At 44.2% G+C, this 15,173-nt stretch overlaps 1 protein-coding gene across 1 annotated transcript in view; it reads right to left on the bottom strand.

Annotated features, from left to right (window-relative positions):
* The window catches only part of ATP6V1H (ATPase H+ transporting V1 subunit H), an 87,194-nt gene extending 74,041 nt beyond the window's left edge, over window positions 1-13,153 (bottom strand). The window contains exons 1-4 of the mRNA XM_006259937.3: window positions 13,052-13,153; window positions 11,064-11,186; window positions 1,345-1,447; window positions 266-355 (exon numbers count right to left, since the gene is read on the bottom strand). Of these exons, the coding sequence (XP_006259999.1) occupies window positions 266-355; window positions 1,345-1,447; window positions 11,064-11,167 (297 nt within the window). The 5' untranslated portion in view covers window positions 11,168-11,186; window positions 13,052-13,153. The remainder of the gene's footprint in view (window positions 1-265; window positions 356-1,344; window positions 1,448-11,063; window positions 11,187-13,051) is intronic.
* Window positions 13,154-15,173: the final 2,020 nt, after the last annotated feature.

The raw sequence follows: 15,173 nt of genomic DNA, 5'->3' as shown, positions 1-15,173 counted from the left end.
CCCTCCCCGCTATAATGTAAGGTATTTATGGAAGGATCCATCTCACCTGTGACCATTTTCAGACAGTAATAATAATGCTTAATGATTACAGAATAAGTAACAGGTCACCTGTACAGCCAGTCTGGCATTTCCTAACTTCTGAGTGTTTGCAGTTTAAACATATGTTATTCAATGCAACATGACACACAGACAGATCTTAATTAGATGAAAAGATATTCAAATATCAAAAAGGAAGACTTAAATATGAAATAGATTATTGACCTACTTGCAGCACATCATCAACCATAGTCAGAATATACTGAACTGTCTGTTCCTTGGAAATATGAGTCATCAAATTTATGAATGTTTTAGCACACTAGAAAAATAAAAGAAACATATTAGAAATTGTTTTCATTCTCTTTTATATAATATGCAAAAATCTAATTAATTCACATTTTGATCTTACATAAGTGTTAAGCAACTCAGGTCCTTCTTCAACAATATAAAATGACGGCATTTGAGATTGCATTAAAATATAATCAAGTATTTCTACCACATTGAACACTACCATTTCTAAATGATTGGTTTATGGTCTTCAAATGAGATAGTGAGCGATCACTAATACAAAAATCAGCAAGGTACACCATCATAAGATTAGAGGGAGTTATACTTTCTCCTTCAGAGGACTTTTGGGAGGGTGAAGAGGGAGGGGAGATAACAAACGAAAAGATGATCTACAAAATATGGGCAAGGTATAGGCGAGTTAGGTGCTGCAGGAAATGCCAATTCATCTTTGACCAATGGTACATAACTTGGCTGCTGTAGGTGTTTCTAAACTGGACAGATAGCCACAAGGACCTCAGGAAAGTATCTCATTCCAATTGCTTTCTGCCAACAATACAACTTTCTCTCATGATTGCAGCAGCACAACTTATGCACAGCTCAAGCTAGTTTCACGCAAGCATCTGAGATGGAAGGGAGCATAGAAAGATTCACAAGAACTTACTACTTCCCTTTAAAACAAATAAGGTAGAACCTAAAGTGAAGGAGCATACAAATTATGTTGTATGGCTTGTATAAGGTATGATCTCACAGCTATCCTGTCACTCTAAACAATGCTATTATGTCATTCAAGAGCATAACAAGTGGTGAAGTTCACCACTTCATTCAAGCAAACTGCATTTAAAAATATATTTTTCTTAGAGTTCTGATAAAATAATGTCCAAGTTACACTTGCCAAACCAGGATTTTTAATAGGGCCTTAAATGTTTCTGTTAAAACTTGCTTAATAGCAAAACACTTTCAAATACCAAATTAATGTTGGCAGAATTTTCCTCAAGAAAACATTAACGAAAGCTGAATTACCTGGTTCCCTTCAGTTTGCAGTAGTTCTTGTTTTTCTTCTGGGCTTCTCTTCTGTTCAAATCTCTGAATAAATTCACAGTCTTCACCTGAAATCATCTGTCCTCTAAAAAGCAAAGCACAAAGTTGTAAGGAATTTTTCTGAATTATTTATTTCAGGCAATATTCCCTTTCCTCTTACTGTGTGTCCCTATAAGGATTCCTATTCTCCCAAGAGCCTCATGAGCAAAGAAATAAAAACGTAGAATGGGGAAAAGTATTTAAAAAGCACACTTCTATCACTTCAGTCATCTTCAGACTACCTCCATCCCCTGGAAAAATAAGGAATCACTAAAATAAACAGTACTGACCATATGCATGCATATCTAGTACACATTGAAAACTGAAGTCATAACACAAAAATAGTACAACTCTACAACTCCGGGTTTTTAAAAACAGGAAGTAAAATGCTCATTAGCTAGTCTATCAAAGTACTTGATTTGGGCATTAAAACACATATTAAGCAAAAATAGAAACACATAGAATTTCTGCTTTCCAAATTAGATTGTGTTTACTTTTCAAAATTAACACACACCAGCATTTTAACCATCAATCTGGAGAGGGGAAAGACTTGAGCTAGTGTATTCCATGGTTGTACCCTTTAGCCATGCAACTCTGTACTCGACTGCTTCAGGTAAAAATTAAGCAACTGTAGAAGATACATAAGATCATTAAAAGAAAAATAAATACTCTTTCAATTTAACAAGCTGCTGTCTTCCGAGTTGAATCTTTTTTTTCTCATTATGCAGAAGACGCTCCCACAACTGCTAATGAACAAGCAAGACAGTAGGAACAACAATTATCTAGATCAGTGGTCCGAATGAGCGCTGCAGGGCTGGTCCACAGACCCAACTGGGCCCACAGACTCCCTATTCTTACCCCTCCCCTCCAGCATACGAGATCTGGCACCTGTTCCCCACAGGTGTTAGTTTGGGACCCATGTTGCATGTGGTATGGATCCCAGAGCAGCCAGAAAGAGCATCGCATAGGGCAGAGTCCAACTTGTAGAACAGATCCTAAACTGAGGTACCTCAAGACACACAGTGCCTGCCCCAGCTGGACTGCACCACATGCAGCACCCACTTTGGAAACCATGTTGCACACTGTGCCCATACCAGGCAGTCCAGGACCTGCACTGCACACGGCACTGACAGGTGCTGTGTGCAGCACATGTTTTGGACTGAATGGAGGAGACTGTCATGACCCAAAGGTCTGATTTTTTTGTGTGTGTGCTTCGGCACTAAGAATTATCCCCGTGGGTTTACAACTTCGTTGCACGGAGGAGTTCTGCTGCGCAGAGAACCCGCGTGCAGGGAAGTGTTCCCGCCACTTTGCAGCAATCTTTGCAGGGTGGATTTCCTTTGCAGCACAGAAATGCATGGTGCAAAGGTTTCCCGCTCGTCCTATGCAAATTTGTGCCCCGCAATTGGCTAGTTCTAAATTATTCACACGTGGCGGCTGGCGATTGGCCTGCTAGCCGTATAAGAGGCTTGAGCAGTTTCTGCCCAAGCCGAAGAGGACTCCGCATCCATCTCGTGGGGACTCTGGGCGTGCGCGGCAGGGTAATAGAAACCCTGTGTGTCACTCAGAGGAGTTTGGCGGCCTGATCCACCGCCTACCTCTTCCCGTCTTCCAACGGAGCCTACTATAAGACGTAACGACAAGTTTAATGCGCGCTTGTCCTGGACATCCGGAGTTTGTCTGCGTGGAGCCTAGCAACCTCCACGTGATTGTTCGTGTTTTGTCTGCGTGGAGCCTTGCAACCTCCACGTGTGTTCGTGTTTTTTGTTGTAACCGCAACTCAAGCAAGTTCTCAGCCTACACCACGACCATCTCGGTGTAAGTAAAACAAATCTTAAAAATCAACCGTTACGTGTCTGTGCCTAATTCTAGCTCAGTGCCCGCCCTCTCCGATCCGGCCTGCCCGGGCTGCTGGCCACAGCCCGCGTGCAGAGCGACGTAAGCGACCCGGGGTCAGACCCGGCGCACACAGAGACAACATACAGAACAGTCCCAGATCAGCTGGTATGGCCATTGTGTGCAGTACATGTCCTGGAGTGGATGCCACATGCATCTCCAGCCAGGGTAAGCACTGCCTGTAGCAGAGCACCTGCTCCAGCCAGTCCAGAATCACACACCTGGTATTCTGGCCACCTTGCAATCTGCCCAACTCTCCTGTGCAACACAGACCTGGAGTGGCTAGGACAGGTGCTGCTGCATGCATCCTGGGCTCTGCCCGTATGCCTGATGGGGTGCGTGTCTGCTTCCACTCGGGAGCAGCACCAAGGAGCTAGATCCAACGTGGAGAGGGGAGGTGGTGGAATGTTTCCATGGTGGAATGTTTGCAGCATTTTTTACTCTTCTTATGTTTCCACTGAGTCAGAGGCGTTTTCCACCTACCACAGCTAAACAGAATGGCTTCTCTTAGTTAATCTTTTCCAGAAGTGATTCACTTATTTTCAGGTGGTCCATGACTAAGGGTTCAGTTAGAACTCTGTTATTGTCTTACAGTACATTAAAGCCCAGTAATCCTTGCAATCTGCATACCTAGATTTGGCCTGCTGAATAAACTGGATAGTACCTGCAATGGTCTATTCCATGCTTTCCACCCGCCCCTTTTCAATTGGATACTTTTGTGATACTTCACCACTTTCTTTTACATTACAAATGTAACTAGGCTGTTGTACCATAGATGGTATGATAGCACAGTACTTAACAGTGAGCATTAAGAGACTGTTTCATGGAATAACTGAGAAAGAAACTGCAATGCATTTTTACTGGTTCTATGGTATCTCATTAATACTATTTTGAACAATCCAAACATCTATCCCTCATTTCTAGAAGAATTTATTGAGGCTTATTAATTTAGGAGTCTTAAGGCTTATACCAAAACTAAGCTGGTTGGGGTCTGTAATGAAATATGGCTTTTATATTTTTATAGGATACATATGCATAAAAGACCTACTTTGGTAGGAGAATTATTTCTCCTCAAATTAGACCACATAAGTCTCCAGATGGGGCCATTCCGTCACCTGAGAGCGAGGAGTTTTCCCAAGGTTTTGGTGCTGTAATTTTTGGTCCATACACTGGTATCGGCACCATTTCTCATCAGGCACAGAAACAACTCATAGCTACTAGAGTTACGTTTTGTGAAGCTAACTATTATTGATACGGCTAAGATGCTACCTTCTGACAAGAGGGAGGTTATTTTTATCACACAGCTCACAGATTTTGTGCAGCCAGGCAAAACTAACAGACCTGTATATCTGCAGCCAGTCAAGCGATTGATTATATTACTCCCACACACTAACGGCCTCCCAAAAGGAACTGTGGAGGCAAAAGTCTGTAACTAGTTTTGAAATAGGAGTCTGAGCTGGTTTTAATAGGACTTATGATGCAACTGTTAAGAAACAATACAGAACTGGCTTCAGTGACCTGGTCTTAAAAGGGTTAGCTCACTTCCTATCAACGTTGCCCAGGCCTAGACATTAGAAGTAAACCTAAAACGCACCCTTCCCTGCTTTTTAGGCTATTTAACGAGTACTATTTTACTACTATCTTGCATCTTCTTTGAAGACAAGCCCTTGATTTTAACACGTCTGAGAAAGTTCGAAAAAACCTTATTTATTGTATTTTCTCACATACAAAATACACCCCAAAAATATGCAGCTTGTTTTTGAAAGGCAGAATGAAGGGAGGCAGGGGGAAGACTTTTCCCCAAGTTATGGCTGCATAGAGCAAAGACAGAGCCAAATCTTCAACTTAAGTGTTCCTTCTCTTCCTGCTTAACTAAAAGCTGAAACTACACCTGCTTCTGAAGGCTGCTTTTCATGAGTGGATCTATGATTTACAAAGAGATAAAGAGTCTCTAAGGGTGTAAAATAGGAGGAAAGAGACCTGAAGCAGTTGGCAGACAGCAAAATTGCCTAAGAATGGCTAGTTTCATTAGTGGAATATCAAGACTATTAAAAAGGTAAGGCAATTGTTAACACTTGTAGAGTGAAGAAAAATAAACTATTAATTGACTCCCTCACCTGGCTGAATACTAACAACATAGATGCTGCACTGGGGAGCAGAAATCAAAGCAAGGTCCTTCTATCCCAAACAGAAAGTCAGCTTCTCCACTTATCACATGCACCCCAATTTTGGGGGAACAAATCTTGGGGAAACAGGTATGTGTTGTATGCAGAAAAATAAAGCATTTCAAACCCATTTAAAAAAGTCTGCCAACTGTCAAGGTAAAAAAAGAAACTTTCAAAACAAGCTCTGATCTAACATTGAAGCTCAGGGGAACCAACAGTTGAGGCTGACATCTCCCAAAGAAAGTACTGAAATTTAATAATTGTTTGTTTATAAATGTCAATTTGAGGAGCGGTTTCTTAACTAGCACAGGGCTACACAAAAGAAAAATGTCTGACAGCTTGATAAACAAGCCATTAATATTTCAGCAGGGATCTTGGGGATTCCAATAATAACTTTTCTAGCATCAAATAAGCCACTTTCCAATAACTTCATTTAAAAATTAAATTAACAAATTACAGAATATTCATGACAGGTTCTCATGAATTATCAGTTCAAAGGTGTGGGGGGTGGGGAGAAACCAACGGAGTTCAAAGGGAAAAAATGAAAAGAAAAAAAAATCCATTCCTTTTGGTAACCAGCAGTTCAAGTTTTACAATCTTACTAATACGTGGACTTCTCATTTCCTAATGATAAAGGATTTCTGTAACCACAACCACCATTTCATCACAAGGTCTTTTGCAACTCACTTTTAACCAAGACAACTATAACCAATGAGTTTTCTTGCGATTAAGAATGCTGCTCATTAGCAACAGTACATATTTTTTCAATATTTCATATATGCCGGGCAACCACATGCACTTTGAAGTTTACCAAATAGTTCAAAAATCAAAGAAATAAAACAAACGTAAACTATTATGTTCAGACAGACACGGCATACATCTTTGAAAGTTTGTTACATCATTTAGTTAGTTTCCCCCTGTAAAGTTGCAGAGTAACGTTAGCTTGGCTTTAAGGGGCAGCAGACTGAGTGACTTATATTAATCTTACTGAAGTGCTGCCTCCTAACCTACGGAACAAAACTTTTTCATTCACAGCCCAAAGACAGTCATTATTAATATGTCCTTATTATCACCACAGGACTCAAGACAACTGCTACTTAAGAGAGAGCAATAATCAATACAAAGCATTTGAAACTTGTAATTTAGAAACCTCTTGGTCAGTCAAGCTGATACAGAGATTTGCGATTCATTTTGCTGTTCATTATGCATTTCTTCCAACCATATAGTTCCTCTTTTACTCATTTGACACAGCTACAAGAAACCTGGTTTTCTTGTACCTGAACACATCTACCAGGATCAGACTGATCAATATTAGATGTTTCCAAATGTCATTAATAGTATCATTGCATAATTGTTTTATTAGAACATGTCAAGGTGCAACTATTTATTGCATGCCTAGGAAATATTAATACCTATTGGGTTTCTTGGCCTTTTGGCTAAGATCAAGTGTAGTCTTATTAAGCCTATTGGGATACAGAGCTGATCTGATTAGTAATTATAAAATGGAAGGCTGCACTGTTAAACAGAAGGAATGGCTTCTGCAAGCCTGGACCTGCACAGAAATTCTACCAAGCAAAAAAAAAAAAAAAAAAAAATACAACAAAACAACCCATGCACACTTTTAAAATATTTTTTAAAGTATTCAGAGAGGCAAGGAGTTCTTAGGAATACCTTTTATTGATCCAACTGCATAGTCAGGATATATTTAATCAAGTTTTTGAATACAAGACATTATTGAAGAATAATACAGTATTTTCTTTGAAGACATTTTTCAGAAAGCTGGTGATTCAAAAAAAAAAAAATTAATTTTTTAAAAATTATAAAAAGACTGCATCCTTTTATAATCCAAATTCACATCTCCAGGAATGCAAGTGTAAACTTTACATCACTCAAGTGATTTACAAACAGCTTACTCTGCCTTCCAGGGGTCTCTGAGATTCGTCAAATCTCTCAAGTAAATGAAGTATTTTTATATGCTTACATCTTATTATACTGCAGTTTTCTAAGTGTGTAACTTGGAGTTTGAAGAGAAGATGCCATTCCACTGGAAGAATGAATTGCCATTTTTCATAATCTTAGAAAATGAATCCTGGCCTCCTTCAACTCATTTTTTACACTACAGAAGCACTTCTGGCAGTCAAACCTAAGTGTACATACTACCTAAAGATAGTTTTTCTTCTCTTTGTTAAGCTGCTCACCCTAGTTAAGAGTAAAATAGACATTTTGATCAAAAGAAAAAAAAAAAAACACATTTTATTTCCAAACTATTGAGTTCAATAGCAAATGTAGAATGCCTTTCCAATTTTGACAAATTTACAGTAAAATATTGTCTTTTACTCAATATGCTATATGCTGATATTAGTATAATGCTATAATATGTTAGCGTAGTGGAAAATTCCGCTTACATATAATTGAGACAGGATAAACAATACACCTAGTAATGTTTAGTTTAAACTGACTCTGTACTGGAAAACTCAAGACCTTAATACTAGTATGCACTAGAATATGACATAACAATAAACACAAACTATTCACCTGCAGCACTGAAGGTTAAAGATGGCAGAGGTGAACTTGGAAGGACTTTGTCCTCAAAGTCAGGTAATCATTGTATTAAACATAATTTTAAAACAGCTTCTATATAAAAAACTCTGTAAACAGCATAAAGCCAAATTGTTAAAAGGTACTTAGTTGCCTAATTCCTATTGATATGAATGTCTAAGTAACTTCAAAAATCTGGCTCAAGAGTGTGTAAACACTTGCACAACTTAAAAAAAAAAAAACAACCCAACACTATGTGCTATCCCCAACCTTGGGCAAAACATTAAGTACTTGAAATGAGAAAGGCTTCCATTTTGTGGGTATATCCCTACAGTCTACCAGCACACAGATAACCAGCTCAGGCAGTCATTCTCTAAATAAATCAAGACCAAACCTACATAAAGCAACTTAGATCACTTTGGACTACATCCAGAAATGCATTTAAAAAAAAAATCAAGTGTTGTTTCTGGAAAGAAACATTGTTGTACTACTAGGAAAATATCAACAACTAGACAGCTGCATTCTGCATTAGCTGAATGCTGTTCTTAACTGGTTCCCAACAGCTGCTGAATCTAATATAATGTAGAAATAACCAAGACCGATACAAAATAATTGATCAGAATCTCTCACTTCTCCAGCAGCAACTAAGATCTCCAAATGCTAGATTATATATAACAGAAAAACAGGTGGTCAAGGGGTCAGACTCCTCCTGTCATCTTTTCACAATGTTCCCCTCTCTTCCTAGCAAAGCATCCATCTGACCTGCAGGTTCTCCAATTAAGTACCTCACATCTAAGATGCAATCACAAAAATGCAGGAAGATGGCATTATAATCAGTGCAATAAGATGAGAACCAAATGTCACCACTATATTTAGGCTGCAATGCATCTTCCACAATAGCATCACAAGCCTTGATCAGAAGCACAATAGGCAAAAACTTGTAACCTACAAAGGAAAGCTAATGAGCAAAGATCCTGGTTTTCCCTGATTAAAAAATAAATAAATAAATAAATTGCAGATTCTCTGATAAAAACCCCAACGTCTGTGATTAAAATGAAAGGCCTCTCACTCCTCCCACAACCCTCTGCCCCTTCTGGTGCCCTTCACTGCCCCCACAGCCCCTGGCCCTGCCAGGGCCCCTCATCCCCCACCCACAGCCCCCTGCTGCTGCCTGCCATGGGCCCAGGCAGGGGTGAGGCAAGCTCCCCACCACTGCACAGATCTGTGCATAAGACAGGAGCGGGCATGAGCTCCCGCCCTGCTGCCCAGGCCTACTGGCTAACAGCAGGGCAGCACAGGGAGGCTGATTGCCACTGCAAGCTCTGCGCTGCCCTGGCAACATGTCCCCTGCACATGTAGCAGCAGTGAAGGGCACAACCCCACACCGCTGCTGCTGCTGCTGCACGCACAGGGAATGTGTTGCCAGGGCAGCACAGAGCTCACAGCAGCAAGCAGCTTCCCTGCAGCGCTGGGCTGCACCCACTGGGCTGTGGAGGTACCAAGGGGGGGCAGTAGGTTCGAAGCTCAAGCTGGCAGCAGGCAGCCCGTGCCCACGCTCTCCCTGCACACAGGTCTGGGGTGAATGGGTCCCTCCTGCCTTCCTGGGAGTGCATGCAGTGGTGGGGAGAGGCCTCACCCCCCCCCCCACCCCAGACGAGCTGCCCACAGCCCTGACCCACAGCCCTGAACGCTGAGGCGTTGCAGTCGCACATTGCAGCCCTGGGCCCCAGGCCTTATGCACTGCCCAGCTGGGCAACAGCCCCAGCCTCAGCCCTGCTCAACTCCCTCCTTCCCTTCCTATGGGGGCCTCAATCCCACCCCCCCACTCACCTGCAGGAGCTGCTCTCCCGGCTGCCTAGTGGCCATGTGCATATACATACATATGGCACCCCCTGCCTGACCGCCTTCTTCCCACTCCCTCCCAGCCCCTTGCAGGCTGGAACTCCGCCAACTTGCAGACAGCTCTTTGAAACACTGCAAAATCCGCAGGTTTCTCCATTAAAATAAGAAATCCGCGTTTTCCTCTGGTAAAGGGGAAAATCCACATTTTTCCATGAGAAATGGAAAACCCGGATCCCTGCTAATGTGTAAACAACTAGGCTCCATCTTTCTGAGAGGTCTTAAAGTGACTGAAACCAAACTCCACCTGTCCTTCTCTCTCTCACTCTCACTCAAACTTTAACCAGCACCAGAAAGATATAATCCCGCTCATTAAGCCTAACAGAATTGAGAGTACAGACAGCACTATAGAGCAAATTTGTCTTGCATTTTGGTTTGGAATAACTTATAGCAAATATTGGAACCATTCCCTTTGCTAAGATTAATGAAACTTCTCTCCATGCATGCTATCAGCTTGACTGACCTTTGGGCCTTATTTCAATAAGCAGCTGAAAGCTGCTCTAACAACCTCTCAAAACTCTATGAGAAAAAGTTATCAAACATTCAGAAAATATCATATTTGTCTCTGCCCAAATGACACAGGGAACCAAAACACTGGTATTATGGCCCCATTTCCTCAGCATAGGCCCTCACTCCCAACCCACAACCCCATCCACTGGTGTTGCGATCCCATTTGGAGTCATGACTCACAATTTGGGAACCACCGATATAAACATAACTTATTTTATTTGTAGGCTGGAGTAATATATACCAGCAAAAGCACAAATTTGTTGGTAGTAAGCTGAATCCACACTAGGCTCACTTTGCTCATATGGAATACCTAGACTAGCTAAGGCCTTCTAGTATAGATATGACCTAAATTCTCCTATAACACCATGCTTTTTCTGGGGAAACACTGTTCCACTCGCAAGAAAAGACACTGATAGCAAAACACCTTTTTCCAAAGTACCACACAGTACTTAATTTAAGAAATGGAGTTCTCCTTCTTGCAGCAAGCCTGTAGGAGACTTGCTCAACCATTTCCAGTTACTGGAGCTTTTTTCCAGTTACTCTCATAGCAGCATGACAGAATGACACTTCTCACATTACACATCATAAATTAACTCTACAAGCCAGCAGAAAATACAGCTGACCATCAATGATTCAAGGTCAGTTTATACTTACTGGAGATATAACTGCCAGTTTACTTTGTTTGCCCGAACTTCAGCTGCTTTGGCAGCAATAACGTTTGTTGGGACAGCAGCATCCACAGCACCTCTGATATCCATTTTGATCACTTTTTAAAATCTGTTCAGAAAAAGAGAATATGAGATATCGGATACAAGTTCATACAGAACATACTATATGACCAAGATATTTAAAGATAAATAGTTTTAGGTGCACAGCTTTAGGAGACACTTTAAAATACACCCAATTTTAGTGAGCAGCTGCCCTCCATCTTTCTGAAAAGAAAAAAAAGCTCAGTGTGGCATCTCAATTTTGGCACCCAATAAAAAGGCCCAAGTAAGAATCATGCTTTACTTTTAAGTTTCAGTTGTTGATGTATGTGAAAGATACTCTTCTCAATCATGACAGAGGACTTGAAAAAAGGACACATACAGAACATGAAGTGTGAAAAAACAGAGCTATACACATGTCCATTTCAAGTGAAGTGGATTTGACAGTCTTCAACTCTGTCTTTAAAAAGAGTGAAAAAGTTGAGGCTTGTTAAAGAATTCTCCCCCCTTTTGTGATTGAGAGCTTTAAAAAGAAATGCATTCATCCACAGCTACGAGTTTTCTAACATGATTTTCCTACACCAGCACAAGTCAGCAGGTTAGTATGTTTTTTCATAAGCTTTTCCAAGCACTGGAGAATCCAGACATCAGAAAGGTAAGTCGCATAGGGTGGATAATTAGGCATAGCTTTCGCAACATGAAAAAAATAAAAGAACTAAGCAATTACAATTCAAAGCCATAACAGCCATGCTTCTGTGTTTATTCCACAACATCCCCAAGCAGAAAATATTTATGAAGCAACAAGGTTTCTCCCCCTTTGTTTAAGCATTACAAAAGCAAAGCATGAAGAAAAAAAGAGACTGGACTCTGTGAACCTCCCCCATTCTATTTAAAGACCTGTTCTCTGTTCTGTTTCCTATATTCAAGTCTAAAGTACATCAGTAAAGAACTGATAGCCACATTAAAGAACTGATTCCCAAACACGGCATTAAGACTTATCAGAATAAGCTTCATTTGAGGTGCGCCTCTACAGCTGAAGGTAAAAGATACCCAGTTGTTCTGAACACGCTCATGCTGGAACCAGGCACTGGGCATACGAGTGCACAATAAGGCCCACTAACGAGGCCACACCGCTTCCAGCTTCCTCACTGGTGCACGCAGAGGCAATGCAAGATCTCTCTGCATGGGCCTGCCCCACACTCTCTCAGCACCCTCTTGGACAAAGTAGGCTGTTGCCCATGAAAGCTTATGCCTCTCTGAACCAATTCGCCACCGAAGGTGCCACCTGCGGGACAGCTGGGAGACACTATTGGAACGGAGGCGGTTCCCACCTTTCCAAGCACAGAACGAGCCCTGAAGCAAGGGTGTCAAACACATGGCCCACGGGCCAGACTCAGCCCACAGCACCTTCCCATGGGGCCTACGGGGCTACTGGAGAGCAGCCGAAGTTGGACCCTGGTGGGAACGCACCCCACTCCCGTGCCACCCGCCTAGCTGGACCCCACGTCACTGCCACCGAGACACCTCGTGCCCTGACCCCGAGCAAACGTGACACCCTGGCCCCAAGGCAGCGGGGGCGCTGCCAGGAGCGGAACCGGGCGCACACCCGATCCCCGCGTCGCAGCCCGTCCTCACCCGCCCCGGGGGCGAGCGCAGCGCCCAGAGGCCGTCGGGGAGCAGCCGGCGGCCGCCAACCCCTTCCGTCCCCGCTCCAGCGACTCCCACCCGCGGGGCCAGCCCTGCCGCTGATGCCAAACCCCGAGCGGACCCGCAGCGGCCCGGGGTCCGGCAGCAGCAGAAGCCGTGCGGGCCAGAACCGGACCCGGCCGCCTCCCGACACATCCTCCCCGCCTCCCTGCGGCTCCGGAGTGAAGGTGAAACACCCACCGGCCGCTGCAGCCCGCCCCAACGGCTCCCCCCGGCGGCCCCTCTTACCCCTCGGCGGCAGGAGGAAGCTGGCAGGACCCGCACGCCGGGGCAGCACTGACGGCGCGGGTCATGTGACAGCGCGCAGCTGACAACCAAGCCTGACGGCGGCCGGCGAAGCCCAGTCCGCGCCGGGGCTGTGGGAGAACGCGGAGCGCGGGGCGGGGCTGTGCCTGGCTGTGCCCCGCCCCCAGCGTTCCAGGCCCGGCTCCTACTTGATGCTGAACCCTGCGTGCAAGGGGAAACACGTGTTTTCTGAGGGGAAATGAGCCGGAAGTCAAACCAGCATCGCGTCCCTGCACCGATCCACACAAAACATTATTGCCCTTTTCCTGAATGTTCAGAGTTTAAGGCATCTCCCCTCCCCCTTCCTTTTTAATTGGGCCCAGACCTGGTTCTAACTACGTTTTCCCAAAGGTTTAAATTCTCCACGTAGGGGAAGAATCCACCTGACAGAGGAAACGCCATGTATCTGGGTCCAAGAAGGCAGTTTTCCTTGAGCCCTCTCCGGGATAACTGTTCTCCTGGCGTGGTTTAGTCCCCACCAGGGTGTTGGCCTATTTTCTGGAAATGGGAGGCTCCTCCCTAGCTTGCTTCTGTGGCCAAATGGCTGAGGGCAGGCAAAACCGGGTCAAACAAAGCCTCCGGGCTTGGGGCTGTGCATAGGATGCCGCCAAAAGATGTTGGAAGCATCTGAAGCCCCTGGTGGGGGTGTAGGATATTTGCCAGTTGTAGGGCCATGTATGGTTCTGGACTGACTCATGGATTTGGAGCTGATTTGGCTTGGAACACAAAATGTCCTTTAAAAAGAAGAAGAAGAAGAAGAATCTAACAGCATTGGCTGCTGGAGCGAGGCACTGAGGGCTGAAAGCGCAGAACCCAGCAGCCAGAGACTTTGTGAAACGTGAGCCACGGGTCAAGTTGCAAGCACAAATAAAATGGGGAGTTTCTCCCCTCACCTCACTGCACCCGGCTTGGCTGCTTGGCACAGGGCTGCCCAGCAGTGGAGCCTTCGGAGCAGCAGTTCTCAGGTTTTTTTGCACTCAAGGTCCCCCTTGGAAAATGCCAGCTCTTCGCTTTTGTTCATTTTTGGACTACAGAAAAATAGTAAAGCAATTCTTCAGTTGCAGAGACCCCAGGCAGACCACAGTGGGTCAGAATTTTTTTGACGCTGTGGATTCCTGTGTGAAACCTCTGGGTTTATCTTGTGAATCGTGCGAACCAGCACCTTACTAACTTTCTGCTGACACCAAGGCTGAATTTGGCCTGCTTTTCATAAGTCCCAGCAGAGGCCTGGTCCTGACCTTTAAAGTAACTTTGGCTCAGTACAGATGTTCCAAAAGCTTCCAGTGGACACGCTCTAAATTATCATGCTCTACTTAAAGTGCAATAAGTTAGAGCAGGAGCCAACCAAACAGATGTCCACTGTTCAGTGGGGGCAGGGAGGGGCTCACAGCCTGCCCACATTGGCTGCGGGAGAGGGGAGCTCCCACACACCACACCAGAGGCTGCCAGAGCGGTCCCTCTCCCCAGCCCCCTCCCACGAGCTCTCAGTGGCAGCCGAAGGAGGAAGAAGGAGAGAACAGAGCCCCCACCCCACCATGAGGGCCACCCCACAATTTGCTTGGCTGGGGAATGTGGGGCACACCACTTCCACACAAGGGGGACTCCCTTCTTTCCCTGCAAGCCTCTTGACAGCTGCAGCCAGCCGCTGCAAGGCAGCATGGTGTGGCCAGGGCTGCTACAGGGACACAGAGCCCAGAGCTCTTAGAATCAAATGACAGTTGGATGGGACCTCAAAGCAGGACCATCCCCAACTAGATCATTTCAACCAAGACTTTGTCTAGCCAGGTCTTAAAAACCTCCAAGGAGAATCTACAACCCCTCCGGGTAACCTGTTCCAGTGTTTTGCTACCCTCCTAGTGAGAAAGTTCTTCCTTATATCTAACCTAAACTTCCCTTGCTGCAACTTGAAAAAGTTGCTCCTGTTCTGTCACCTACCACCACTGAGAACAGTCTGGCTCCATCCTCCTTCAAACCATCCTGCAGGTAGTTGAAGGCTGCTATTATTAAATCCTGTCCCTCAGTCTACTCTTCTGTAGACTAAATAAACCCAATTCCCTCAGCCTCT

Source organism: Alligator mississippiensis, chromosome 3, assembly GCF_030867095.1.
Source record: "Alligator mississippiensis isolate rAllMis1 chromosome 3, rAllMis1, whole genome shotgun sequence".
NCBI classification, from domain to species: domain Eukaryota; kingdom Metazoa; phylum Chordata; order Crocodylia; family Alligatoridae; genus Alligator; species Alligator mississippiensis.
Note: the sequence above shows the minus strand (reverse complement) of the source record. Positions and strands in the feature narration are given on the sequence as shown.